The sequence below is a fragment of the Prenolepis imparis genome, unplaced genomic scaffold (assembly GCF_030444845.1).
Source record: "Prenolepis imparis isolate NDT839.2.m4 unplaced genomic scaffold, iyPreImpa1.0 SCAF_2, whole genome shotgun sequence".
NCBI lineage: Eukaryota > Metazoa > Arthropoda > Insecta > Hymenoptera > Formicidae > Prenolepis > Prenolepis imparis.
Genome location: NW_028141160.1, coordinates 3,164,086 through 3,178,900, shown reverse-complemented (window position 1 = coordinate 3,178,900; position 14,815 = coordinate 3,164,086). Strand labels below are relative to the sequence as shown.

General features: G+C 36.7%; 1 protein-coding gene and 1 long non-coding RNA gene across 2 annotated transcripts; both read right to left on the bottom strand.

The window, feature by feature from the left end:
- Window positions 1-476: 476 nt before the first annotated feature.
- LOC145948890 (uncharacterized) lies at window positions 477-1,673 on the bottom strand. Its single transcript, XM_083058470.1, has one exon. It carries the CDS (start codon window positions 1,552-1,554, stop codon window positions 631-633), a length of 924 nt encoding a protein of 307 aa, XP_082914596.1. The 5' UTR covers window positions 1,555-1,673; the 3' UTR covers window positions 477-630.
- Window positions 1,674-13,798: 12,125 nt separating this feature from the next.
- Window positions 13,799-14,442, bottom strand: LOC145949126 (uncharacterized). Its single transcript, XR_014427547.1, has 2 exons — window positions 14,245-14,442; window positions 13,799-13,970 (listed from the first exon to the last, which is right to left on the bottom strand). It is a non-coding gene; the product is annotated as an uncharacterized LOC145949126 (long non-coding RNA).
- Window positions 14,443-14,815: the final 373 nt, after the last annotated feature.

Genomic DNA, 14,815 nt, shown 5'->3' with positions numbered 1-14,815 from the left:
TCCCCAATCTCCTAGGATGACTTTAATTGTTAGGGTATCTTCGTTTATTGTTTTAATAAATCCTCGTTTCCAACTGTCGCCTTCTTTAATTGCGACGTCTAGGTTTATTTGCATGGCATTTGGCCATAAATGGAGGTATGAGGATTTTCTGTCCATTCTGAATTTTAATTCTTCTTCTAAGTCCTCTAGGTCCTTTGCGCTGTTTTGGAGTTGTATCCAAAAGAGGTGTGGTGACTTTACTTTTATTACAGTCGCTTCTAGGCGGTTGCGTGTGAGGAGATCGGTTCTTAAAAATTGAATATCCATTTTTCTCTGTAGAAAAAAAAATTTTAATTATATTAACGTTGGTTTTTCCAACAGTTGTACGGTGTTGATTGTTATTTTTTTTTTTTTTTTTATTTTTTTTTTTATAAAGCTGATAAGATGTAAGGTATTAGTGGTTCAATATTTGGTTTCCTTGAGTTCGAAGGAGTAAGTGTTATCTTCTCTTCTGGGGAGGAGGGGATAGACTGTTGTCGTTGTATTATCTTCACCGTTATGGAGTTCAAGCGTTTCACTGTCTGGGGCGGTTGGTTTCGATTTCATTGGTCGTCTCATTTTTAGGTGCAATAATAGGTTGGTCAGGGAGTCCTATAGGGCCCCTATCAGGTATAAGGACCACCCATATACGGTGTGTAGGGCGTAGCCATGGACTATGGTATCTAATATTAATTTCACGACCCTAATGGCCATGTATATTCCTAACAGTCCCGCGCTAAAATTTCCAAAAATTAAAAATTTACTCCAGAATTTTTGCCAAGCGGATATTGCTATTTTTTCTATGGTTTTTGCGTCTAATAAGTTGGAAATCGACCCTTCTTCTAGAGAGATTGTTCTGCCCATTATTCCTCTTGCCAAAGAGTTAAGAACTGCAGGTCGTTCAGCTGGGAACATTATATGGTCTCTTAGGTCCTTTAAGTCCGTTTCTGAGTATATGCCGCTAGTAGCCAATGATCCTGGGCTGATGTATTTCCATACCGGTTTGGTTAAAGGTTTCATGATAATGGGCGGTATGGTATCCACCGGTCTCGGCATAAATTTATACCAGGAATCTCCCAACTGATACATGGCGGGTGCTAACGTATTACATGTTGTTTGTGTACCTTGTCGTAATAATATGTGAGTTTGTGGTGTTAAATAATATGTTCGATTTTCCCGGAGTACGGGTAATTGATTGAAACAACGGTCTGTTTGGGCGAGTGTAACTTCGACAGGTACGCATTTTACTATGTGTATTACTTCGCCGGCTTGTAGGGCCATATAACCGGGACCTTTCATCAAGTGATACGCGAAGATATCAGGAGATTGTGTGGCTATGGCTAAGGCGTTTTGTAGCATGCGTTGCTCCAGGTTACATTGTTGAAGTAAAATATCATGATAAAGTTGATTGATTTGTGTACGGATGTGCTTCTCTACGTAGACGAACTTCGAATTCATGTACGTAAAGATATCAAGGTTTGAGATGCGTGATTGTTTTTTAAAGATGACGGTTCCGAGTACTGTTTCGAAAATCATTAGTTTAGGATGTTCTGTTCGTACGAGAGAGTATCCGCAAACTTCTTGCTTTCCTTTGCTGGTAAGAGCGAATATCGCTTCTTGTGTGGTGAGAGAATAAACCGTTTGATGTTGTTCGTTGTCGACTATTTTATGAGCGTATTCCTCATATAATATGCCGTAGTTATTGAACTTGCAAGGACCTACGGGTATAGTTTCCCAGTAGGTATCTCCTCCTTCAACGTCCACGCAATGTGTTGAACTGAATTCGCACGTGACGCCTGATCTAAGTTGTACTCTGTTGGTATTTATTCGTACGTCGGCGGTATAATCTTGTAATGTAATTGTTACAGTTCCTATTACAACTTCTGCCCATGTTCCGTAGGGGTCGGAGTACGCTCCTCCATAACATGAGCTGTCGTTGTCAACGTGACCGGCCAAGGTTATTGGACGTGCCGTTGTTGAATTTGATTTTATTCCCGTTATATATGTGGTTCCCATTCGATAGTCTCCTTGATTATGCATTCGTTTACAGGTTTCGCGGTTTATTTCCTCTATGTATGAGTATTTCCCGTTAAGTACATCCAAGGTGTGAGAAAACATTCCGCACTTTTTGATTAGTCTATCAATTTCGATTTTACATTGTACGACTTGAACGGCTTCGAATTCATTGATCTGCAATAGTTGTACGTAAATTTGAGTTGAATTTATTTTCCTCTGAGGTATATCGCATTCTTCGGTATTTAGCAAGGATAACGTTGTCAGATTAGCAGATGATGAACCGCAGTCGTATCCTATTATTCCAATAGTGTGAGGTAAATATTGCAATAGAATAATTAATAGTGCGGTTAATCTCCTGAGTCGAGGGTCCATCTGAAAGTTGGTTATTTATTATTAGATATTGGTTTGATGTGCGATATTCGTAAACGATTAGGATGTACTATGCGGCTGTTTTTCTTTATTTTGATCTTTACATTATTTTTATTTAATATCTCTAAAATTTCATGAGGTCCGGTATACTGGTCTTCGAATTTACCTGGTTTCGATCCTTTTAACAAGAATACCTGATCTCCGGGTTTAAAGGTCTGAGGGTTTAATTTTTTGTCGTAATATTTTTTTGATTTGACTTTTGCTGTTACTACGTTTTCGCGCGCATTACGTTGAATCGTGTGAAGTTGTGTGACAAGATTTATTAAATAGTCCTCATAATTTGCTAATTTATCTTCAGGTGGAAGAAGTTCATTTGACGGAACTCGTGCTATTTTTCCGAAAACTAGTTCGTACGGAGTGTGTTTTGTGGCTTCGTGTACGCTAGTATTATAATTGAACATAGCTAATCCGATCCATCTGTCCCATTGTTTTTGCTCGTTTGCGTATTGTTTTAAGTATTCGCTGAGTGCGTGATGTGATCTCTCCAATGATCCGTTTGATTGAGGATGAAAAGCTGTTGTGCGAAATTTTCGTATTTTGAATAATTTGGCAATTTTTTAATTAAATCGCTAATAAAATTTCTTCCTTGATCTGTAAGTATAGCTTTCGGCGCTCCGAGCACGCAAATAAAACGGTCTACAAAGGCTTCCGCAATGGTTTCTGAGGTTTGGTCAGGTAGCGGTATCCCCATACAATATTTTGTTAGCTGATCTTGTAGTGTTAAGATATATTCGTTGCCTCTTTCGGTCTTAGGTAGTGGGCCTACGATATCCATAGCTACTTTATCAAGCGAAGTGCCAGGCGTGTCTGTGATTATCATTGGTTGTTTTGTTTTAACTCGAACGAGTTTTTTCAGTTGACATTGTAAACATTGTTGTATGTGTTTTTGAACGTCCGATTTCAAATTTTCCCAATAATAATTGTGTTTAATTCTATTATATGTTTTGGTTACTCCGCGGTGTCCTCCTGTTGGTGAGCAATGCATTTCGTCGAGTATGACAGAACGCAAATCCTTCGGTGGATATTTAATTTGTCCATTGCAAATAATTATTTTCGTAGTTGAGTTAATAAATATCAATTGTAGTTGTACCTTGATATTGTTCCAGGGAACGTTATTAATGAAATCGGTTTTTGCAATGCTAATTGTTTCTAATTTTAAATTTTTGATAACGTTATTTAAATCTTTCAAGGTTTTTAAGATGTGATCTAGAGTTGCCGTAGGGCCTACTCGTTGTTCATCGTTAACAGGTAGCGCGATATGATAGTAGTGTTTGTATTTTATGGCCTTGGCTTCGCCCAAGGTAAGAGATCCTAAATTTGGTAGTTCGTTTCGCTCGGAAAGTTTCTGAGATCCTGAGTCTAAAGGATTTCCTTGGGTGTCGACAAAATATGCTACGTTATCTTTTCGTAGGAATAATAATTCGCGAGAATCTATGATGTTGCTTTTAATTATTTTATTTTCGATAATTCTGGGTTTCGCTTTCCTTGCCTTTAGATTTTGATTTATAATGTCTTCTTCGTCTTCTTCTTCCTCTTCGGCGTCGAGGTCCTTGTCTGATGTGTCGTTTTTTTCTTTGTTTTGTTCAATATTATCTTCTTCCTTAGTGGTTTTTTGTTTATTACCTTGTCCTGCAGTTTGGCTTCTTGTCTGTATTCTGTCTTGTTTAGGTGGATCGTGTATTAATACTTTTTCTGTAGTTTGTATTACGGTCGGTTCATTTATTTCTTCGAGTGTAAAAGGTATAGAATCGTTATTGTTTTTGACAAAATTAGCTTCAGGTATGGGTTCTTCGTTATCTGAGAGATATAAATGAAAATCGTCTTCCTCTTCTTCTTCTTCGCTATCTGATTCTTCTAACATTTTTGAAATTATTTCTGCATCTGCGGGGTTGTTTGGATTTAAGGTTTTTCTTTCTTTTATTAGTTTACAATCGATTTCTTCTAGATTTATTGGATTTCTTGATAATGCGTCTGCATTTACGTTAGTTATTCCTGCCTTATATACGACATCGTAATCGTATTCGGCTAATTTTAGTCTCCAGCGTAATATTCGCATGTTTGCGTCTTGAGCATTTTTAAACCATAATAATGGTTTATGATCGGTGACTAATGTAAATTTTCTCCCATATAAATACGGTCGAAAATGTTTGACACAATATACTATAGCTAAAGCTTCCTTTTCGTATGTGTCATATTTTATTTCGTTATCGGTGAGGGTTCTAGAAGCGTACGCGATCGGTCGGTCTTTATTTATTTCTCCCTGTGATAATATTCCTCCTACTGCTATTCCTGATGCGTCTGTGGTTAAGATAAATGGTTTCGAAAAGTTAGAATATTGCAATACAAGTTCTTCACATAATTTTTGTTTTAAAATTTCGAATGATTCTTCTTGTACGGCTGTCCATTCAAAGCGGGTGTCGTTTTTCAGTAAAGAAGTAAGTGGTTTTGCAAATTTAGAAAAGTTCGGTATGAATCGTCTATAATAACCTGCAAGTCCCAAAAATTGTTTAATATTCTTCAGTGTTTTGGGTCTCGGAAATTGTTGTACTGCTTCTAATTTTTTTTGATCGGGTTTTACTCCATCTTTGCTAATTACGTGTCCTAAATATGTTACTTCATTTTTTAGAAATTCACATTTGTCTGGTTGTAATTTTAAGTTGGCTTTACGAAGTCGCTCTATTAATGCGTTATATTTTCGTTCATGTTCTTCTAGAGAGGTAGCATAAATAACAATGTCGTCCATATAGACAAATAATTCCTCGCCTTGTAATCCAGTCAATACTAGGTCCATTAATCGTTGAAAGGTAGCAGGTGCATTTTTTAATCCGAAAGGCATTCGGTCGAATTCATAATGACCGAAAGGAGTGGTAAATGCTGTTTTATGACTGTCGGCAGGATCCATTTTTATTTGATGGAATCCGGAAGCTAGATCGCATACTGAGAAGTACTGTGCTCCTCCTAATTGATCCAATATATCTACGATGTTGGGTAATGGATAAGCGTCACCGATAGTTTTGTCGTTTAACGCTCGAAAATCGAGAACCATTCTCCAGCGTTTGTTTCCCTTCGAGTCTTCTTTCTTTGGCACGATCCATATGGGCGTATTATAAGGTGATTGAGACGGTTTTACGATGCTTCCTTCTAACAGTTCTTCTACCTGCTTGTTTATTTCTTCTTTGTGTAATTGCGGGAATCTATACTGACGAGTGTTAATCGGTCGATCGTCTATAGTGGTTATTTGATGTTGTAAAACATGAGTAGCGGTCAGTTTTTCTCCAGGAACATGAAATCGATCTTGATTGTTTGTTATTAATTTTAATACGTTCTCTTGTTCTTCTTTATTTAGATGTTCTAACCGCAGTAATTCCATAATTTGAGTAAATCGAGTTTCCTTTGGTTGTTCGGAAACTACTAGGCAGTTATGTAGATCGATATTTTCTACATTAATTTGGTGTTTTTCTTTATGATTTAATTTTCGTTTTCGTGGGAAATTTTTTATAATTTCTTGAGATTTGTCAAATAAGGATGCTGAGATTTTTGGAGACGGTCCTTTTTTATTCTTGACTGTTTTATTATTTATTTTTTCAATATCTTTATTATATTCTTGAGCTTCTTTTAGAAGATTTTCCATTGTAACTTGAGAGGTTTCTAATTCATTTTCATTATTTCTAACAGATAATCCAGTTTTTGGAAATGTAAGTTTTGGAAGGGATAAACGATCCTTTGAATTTTTGGAAAAAGGTTGTGTCGAATTATGAAATGAGGTTTGGTAACTTCCCTCTTCGGAATCGACGGAGCTAGAATTTTCTGACAAGGTTTGACATTTTTCCTTCGAAATTCTAGGAATTTTTTCTTTTGGGAGATTTTTATAACTTTCTTCTCCAATAATTTTTGGATTATCAAAATTTTGAGAAGAGGTTTGGTAACTTCCCTCTTCAAGGATTTCTGGATCATTATAATTTTCAGGAGAGGTTTGGTAACTTCCCTCTCCAAGGATTTTTGATTTATTATAATTTTCAGGAGAGGTTTGGTAACTTCCCTCTCCAAGGATTTTTGATTTATCATGATTTTCAGGAGAGGTTTGGTAACTTCCCTCTCCAAGGATTTCTGGATTATTATAATTTTCAGGAGAGGTTTGGTAACTTCCCTCTCCAAGGATTTTTGGATTATTATAATTTTCGTTTAAATAATTTTTATTCCCTCTCTTACTTTTAATTTTATTCTTTCCTTGAATCATTATTGAAAATTCATCCTCATTGTCTCTAAATATCATCGTATCTTTATCTTCATGGTCCGTGTTAACGTTAGTCTGGTCGTTATCTGACCCCTCTTTCTTGTTATCAATAATTTCGATATCGTTAAATAGTTCGTTCAGTGGTTTTAAACGAAGTGTCGGTACGCGAACTTCTATTTCTTCATCTAGAGTGCTTATGACATTTAGATATGCTTTTCCAGAAATAGTTTCTACGATAGTATCTCCTAGGAAAATTCCATGTTCTATTTTTAATTTCGGTATATATCCTATTTTAATCTCAGGGTTCTCTATCCTCACAAAAAATAGCGATTCTGATCTTGGAGATACTATTATGGTTTCCGGGGAGAAAAAGGGCACATTAATTCCGGAAATATCTAAATGTCCTTGAGCGTAATCTATTTTTGAAAAAGTTTGTTTGAAGAAATCGTTTCCTAATATTCCGGATTGTGGAATCGGAAAATCGTTGGCAACGATATGAAATAATACCGGTAATTCAAACAGTGTTAGTGTAATTTCTCCTAGGGTATAGACAGGATAATTGTTTATGCCATTTAATTTTAAAATATTCGAATAATTAATACTTGTATTTTTAGGCACAAAATTTTCTTTAATTATATTCGGTCCGGATCCCGTGTCTAACATAAAGGTTATTTGAGTGATAATTTTATCGATTTCAACCTGTACCGTAGGCACGCGACTATGTTTGTCGAGGCTTACAGTTACAGGCCTGATTTCGGGTTCGTAGTTATTTACTTGGCTTGCCGCTGCACGGATGGGTGTGATGTTCGCTCGGCCCCCGATTTTACACCCGATGTCGAGGGTCCGTTGTAGTTTCCCTGCTCTTTTTCTTTGCGGCGATTGTTACTCGTAATTCGTAATTGACATGTATCGAGAAGATGGCCCTGTTCTTTGCAATATCGGCAGAATAAATTGTCTTTATGTGTTGGTATTGGATTGATTTTAGAGCGGCAATTTCTAGAGATATGGCCATAATTGTTACAAGTTTGACACACGATATTAGTATTGCGTTCATTTTGTTTCTTCCAACAATTATTAGCCGAGTGACCGGATTTATCGCACCATTGGCAAATTACTAAAGATTTATTTGTTTGTTGATTAAAATTATTCTGTCGACATGATTTTGCATTATGACCAATCTTAGAGCATAATTGACAAGTAATGACCTTTTCCTGAATTACGTTAATTGATTGTCGAGATCGTGGGTCGCGTAACCGACATTTATCTGCGCTATGCCCGCGTTTTTTACAAATTTGACAGATTAAAATATCCGTTCCGGTGTTTCCGAAAGGATTTTGATTTTGAGATGAAAGTTGAGTGAGCTTTCGACAACTACTTGCTGCATGCCCTTCTTTATAACAGATTTGGCAGACTTCTCGAGATAGATTAACAGGTAGCGGTGAATTTTGACTTGATTTAGCGCCTTGTCGTAAATCTGTCATTTGTTGAAGCTCTCTTTCTATTTCTAACGCGTCGGCCACGGTTTCCTGTACGTTTAAGTCTCGCGCTATTCTTTGTTCTATTTCGGGTTTTAGTCCTCTAATAAAGCATTTACACATATCTGTTTCTATAGTTGCTTTTATATCCTGTTCAGGCATGGCGTTCCCTGAGCTTCGATATGCCTCTAGTATTTGTTTTCCGAGAAGTTTAACCCGATTCGCGTAAGTGACGACATCTTCATTATTTTTCTGATAAACGCAACCTAATTCTCCTTGTAATTGATAGACATTTTTGGAGGGACCGTAAATTTTCTTCAAATACTGTTAATGCAGCTACGGTATTAAAATCTTGATCTTGTATAGTACGACGCGCTTCCCCCACTATTCGCGTTCTTATAATTTTAGCGAATTGACACTCTGCCTCTTTAGGGAGCATAGATTTTGCTTCCTCGCATCCCTCAATAAAATAATTTAGTGGGGTGTTACTACCGTCAAAAAAGGGAACGGCTTCGACCGCGTATTTTAAAGTGGCGAAAGGATTAGCGTTAGCCATGTTTATTGGTGGACCTCCGGATTCGCCGTTAGAATTATCGATATTAATTTTGAAAATCTGATTTTTTGAGTCAATAAATTCGACTTGGTCGGATTCGTCGGGTAATTCACTTATTTCGGTTAAATTAGAATCTCCTAAAAAATGTACGTGTCGAGGCGTAGATGCTGTGAATTTTGATTTAGATTCACGTGTTCTGTGTGGTGTTTCTAACGCGGTCTTGTAAAGTTCATCTATTTCGTCTTTGTCCGTTGTGCTTCTAGTCCCTTTACTCATTCCTATTCCCAAAGATCGCACATTTCAATCCCGGACGAGCCCCCAATTAAACGTATGTTACGTCCTGGCCTGCACGAAGGAAAGGCCGCTCGAAGGTCGTAACAGCGTTTTCCCGAAATCGGAGTGATTTCGGGTCGAACGGACTGTCTGGCCCTTTTGCAGGTCAACGACTGGATAGTCGCTTTTACCTGGCTTATTTCAAGGGTCCGTTCGTCGGTCCTTTTCGGTAAGGGAATTAAATCTCTTTTACGCGGGATAGGACCTTGTGCGATCTCGGGGGATATATGAAGGAACGCAGGGGTTTAAATAAGACTTTAAATTCGCGTAATGCAAATAATTATCATTTATTCAAAAAAAATAAAATCTTAATAATATTCGGAGAATTAGACATTTGAATTTGTGGACATGTATAAACAATTATATATGAGTGTGTGTGTAACGTTGATGTGCTATGAGGCGGTTGAGGATTCGCGTTGGCTTTTGATCGTCCCGTTTCAATCGGAGAGCGCGTTTCAATGCTCGACGGGCAGCGATTTCCACTACTTATTAAGTTTAGTCGCGATTCCGGGGATTTATTCACTTCCGTGATCGTAGAAGAATGAAAGTACTCACTGTTGGCTGTATATTATTTGGTGAGCGGGTTGGCAGCTATAGGTTGATCCTCAGGATCGATGGTTCCTTCGAGTGGTGTGGGCGAAGGTGTAGGTTGACTGATAGCTGGTTGTTGAGCCTCGATGGTCACAATGTATGTTTAATGCGAGGATCCAGAAGTGTGTAACTGCCACGATGTAGGCGGAATTAATAGAGCGTTCTTGGAAGATTCGCTGCTTTTATACTATTCGTCTGCCCTTCCTATAGGGCAAAGGGCGTCTTCTTTTCTTGTGACTCATAGTCATACGTTCGGTGTTTAATCCCCTTTGCGCAACGTATTGCTTCCTTGTGTGTTCCATGAAGAGTTCTTTCCTAATTCCGATCTTTGGTCTACTGATAGCGTGTGTCGATCGTGATATTTCAACATTACCTATGACTTATTGATCAAAGTGTAGGTTTCGTAATCTCACCGATCGAGTTGTTTCACAATCACTGTCTTTCTCCGTTTAATTCTTATAACTAATTTCGGTCTTATAATTAATATGTTCGCGGAACGCGAATCTGCGTAAATCGGGGAGGAGAAAAGAATCGTGCAGTCCACAGGACGTAACAGGTGTAGATAGGACAATAGATTGTTAGAATGTAAAAATACCAATTATTATGTCATTACAAAGCATTATAATATACAGGGTGTCACTTAATTCGCGCCCACTATTTATACAGTGATATTCCTTATGAAAAACTGAGTCAAAAAGTCCTGAACCATTTTTTTCTATCATACTTAATAAAGCAGTAATTATTGAGTAACGTTAATCCAATCAGCGCTCAGCGCCGCTTTTAACTGGGCGTACGTCAGTGAGCCGCGCGTCTGGTAGTGTGCGTGAGCGCTCAGTAGGCAAAGCGCCTCACTGTAGCAGAGCGGCGGCTGAGCGCTCACGCACACTAGCAGACGCGCGGCTCACTGACGTACGCCCAGTTAAAAGTCGGCGCTGATTGGATTAACGTTACTTAACAATTACTGCTTTATTAAGCATAAAAAAAATGGTTCAGGACTTTTTGACTCAGATTTTCGTAAGGAATATCACTGTATAAAAAGTGGGCGCGAATTAAGTGACACCCTGTATATATTACATTGCAATATTGTTGCAATATTGTATTGCAATATTGCTACAAGCGGACATTTTACTGTTGCTGCAATATTGCAGCAATGCTGCAGCAACATTTTGCAACATTTCTACAATGTTGCAATCTTGCAAAGAAATATTTCTACAATGTTGCTGCAATATTTTTGTGCCGTATGGGAATCTACCGCGAAGCGATCCGAATTTAATGTAAAGACAAAAAATTTGAAAATTCAAGTTTTTTAATCCCCTCTTATGTTTTTCATAATTTCTTCTTCGTATTTTTAAAACTTGGCTCAGGAAAATCCTAGCGAGCTCGGGTTTTCGGCATATAAAAATATTAGAGTGACAACAGCTTTTTTTTCCACCTTTTTTTCCACCTGGCGAGAATTCACAACAGAACGCATTAGTTACTTTATGAGAGGATTGGTTTCGCGGAATTGTTTTTTCCGCATTACTAGTTTATTAGCTTCTCGTGTCAGCTCACAACAATACTTACTTAATATAAAAATTTTACAATTTGTACATTCGAAATAAGAGCTTCGTCCTAAGGATTGCATAAAGGAGTATCAGTGAACTTGCAGAAATGAGTTTAGAAGTCAAAGGGTGCGAACCCATACAGCGGAATAGCAGAACGCGGAACGAGAGCGGAACCAATCGCGAGCGTTCCGCTTTTTTCAGTAGTTTTAGCGGAATAGCTTTTTCGCAGCGGAATAGCAGAACGCGGAACGAGAGCGGAACCAATCGCAAGCGTTCCGCAGTTTTCGTTACGCGGATTCCAAATCCCTACATCCTCATGGAGCGGAATGAGCGTAAGCGGAACGAGCAACACGTTCCTAAAATGACTGTTTAATATTGTTTTCATTGCTTGTTTTTATTATCATATACATAAATATTGAATTGAATGCATTTTTTATCGGAAATATTTACTGAAAATGTTAACATCTGTTAAATAAATTTTAACGTGTTTCAATACTTTTGAAATAATGATTGGTAATTGGTTGCGCAAAGTTTGCTTATGCTACATGGGGACTAGGAGCCGTGTTTCCGGGCAACAAAAATGACGGAATTGTATGTATGTGCACACATACCTTGTTAAATTCGTGGCAGTGTGGAACAGCGTGGTCAATACAAAACAGAGGTAAATTATTTGTTATTACAAGTTATTACTCATTGTTGAGGAATAAAGAAAAATTGAAACTTATTAATAATAATTAGCAGGCAATATATGATATACAATGAAATATATAATATATTAATAATATTGTATGAATATTGTGATTTTATGTGATAACTTATGTTTGGCAGCTACAAGGAAATCTGCGATGGAGTCTAAAATTGCATTATTATGCATCTACAAGTATTGGAAGAAATTGAAACAATCCTCAGCATATCAGAGAGCGGACCAAAGGAAGTTGCTCAGATTATATTTTATATATAAAAAAATGGTGCAACGTGAGAATGCAATAAAAGAGAAGCAGGAAAGAAAATTTTGGGTTCGTCCTATTTTCAAGCCCGAAAGAAGATTTTTGCAGGGTGCTAGTGATAACCTAATCCCTGAAATGTTGACCCAAAATATTGTAATTTCTTGCGGTTTACACCGATACTATTCGAGAAACTGCTGGAGATTGTTGGACCAAAAATTCAGAAGCAGTATGCAATTCGAGATCCAATCGCAACACGGACACGATTGGAACTTACCTTACGATATTTAGTCAGCGGAGACAGTATGGCATCGGTATCGTACGCGTTCCGTGTAGGAAAGAATACTGTATCGACGATAATTTCCGAAACATGTCAATGTATTTGGGACGAATTGAAGGAAAAAGTTTTTCTCAATCCGACGGCAGAAAACTGGCATAAGGTAGCCAAAGACTTTGAAAACCTGTGGAATTATTCTAACTGTATTGGAGCAATAGATGGTAAACACGTAGACGTTGAGGTAAATATATTATATTATTATTTCTACATTATGAAATTTAAAAAATGTTTGAAATGTTGATTACATGAAAACTTTTTATAAGTGTATTTATTATATATATGTATAATATGCAATAATTGAATATAATTTTTAAATAATTTGTTTATATTATTACAGGCCCCAGCAAATAGTGGATCAACTTTTTATAATTATAAAGGAAGACATAGCATAAATTTAATGGCCATTAGCGATGCAAAATATTGTTTTCTGATGGTGGATACTGATGCTGAAGGTCGACAAAGCGATGGAGGTGTATTTAGAAGGAGCGAAATTGGTATTGGTTTCGAAAATGTAAATATGGATCTACCTGAACCAACTTAAGTGGAAGTGAATGGGCCAGAGCTTCCGTATGTATTGGTGGCAGATGAGGCATTTGCTTTAACACCGTACATGATGCGACCTTTTCCTCGAAGCAAGCACTTTGACGTAAGGAAGAAGGTGTTCAATTATCGTCTAAGCAGAGCAAGGCGAGTAGTCGAAAGCGCCTTTGGATTGCTTGCAGCTCGGTGGAGAATTTACCGGAAACCAATTAACACCTCTTTAATCACAGCGGTAAAAATAGTGCAAGCTACAACAGCTTCGCATAATTATATAATGCAACATGAGGCGACACTACCTTCAGCAGAAAGAATCTACTCCAAGAACAGCACAGAAGATAATACGAACTTGATTCACGCAGGTGCATTTACAGAAATGGATGCGCTCAATAATAATTCACATGCCAATATGCTACATAAGTGCGAGAGCATTATCCAGACTTTTTTATGAATACTGGTGCAGTCGAATGGCAGTGGGATAAGGCTTTGAACAATGACTTTTAAATACATTTTATATTATCATAACACAGTCTTTGTTTTTTGTCTATTTTTTGTACTTTTAATTTGTATTTTGTATTATGCTAATAAAATGCAAAAGAACAAATTCAAGAAGGATTCAAAAGAAAGGAGATAAAATGTAAATGTAAGCAGCTTTAATTTATGAAAATATATAAATAATTTTTATTTGTTTTATATAGTAACACTTCATATTTGTGTAATAAACTTTATATAATATAACTTTATAATTTTTATATATGTAGTATATATGTAATATTGAACAGTGAACACAGTATAACATCAATTTGTCACTAAAGGGCCAGAAAGCCCTTTACATCGTAGTGTTAAAACCATTGCACGTAAAAAAGTTTTAGTCGTAACCGTTAATTTGCTTACGCTTTACGGTTACGACTTAAATTTTTTTACGTGCAATGGTCTTTATGATGGACAGAGTTCCGAATCTGAAATGAAAATATTTGTCATGTAGAATTGATGCGAAAAAAAGCAGAAGAACACATGAGTCTATACATCCGAATATACTTATTGTATGCTTATTATATACGTACATATTATAGGTTTGTTTTCTGTTCCTGCACTAATGAACTAGTGCACACTGGTGCAATAAGTTAGAATGAGACAAGTATATTTTTGTCTCACTCTAACTTATTGCACCAGTGTGCACTAGTTTATTAGTGCAGGAACAGAAAACAAACCCTATGTATGTGCAATCATTACCTAATCTGTTCTGAACTTCCATTATCCTACTGAGAAACTCTATCTGCAATTTTGCTCTCTCCTTGTAAGGGAGCCGACGGAGCCCATCAGCTAAGCTTAGCACAAAGCCATGTATGGGGTCATTAGTTTGTGCCACTGGCTCGGCCATCAGTGTCGTAATGAAGGCTTCTAAATTGCCTTCATTTGTTTTCGGTGATTTTCTTTCTAAAAGAACATACAGGTAATACATAAGATTGATATCTAATTTAAAAAATGAGTGTAAGCTTACCAACAAACAAAAACTTATTGAAACATTATATTTTAAATTCATATTCTTGTAAATTTGAAATTGAAGAATGAATATTTCTAGGTGTTTTTATAATTCCTAATACGCGAATTCGTTTCATTACGCAGATTTTGATTAACTGTGAATTCTCGTTTATTAGAGATTATTATAGAAAATAAATTAAAATATAAGGGAAATAAAATGTATATTACTTTACACGACTTTTATAATTTACAATATGATAAACATAATAAACATAATAAATAAACATTATAAACATAATTGTAATAAACATTTAAGACAAAT

Bases quoted from the DNA above. Each gene is read 5' to 3' on its own strand.
- LOC145948890 (XM_083058470.1), bottom strand. From the start codon at position 1,554: ATGATTTTCGAAACAGTACTCGGAACCGTCATCTTTAAAAAACAATCA.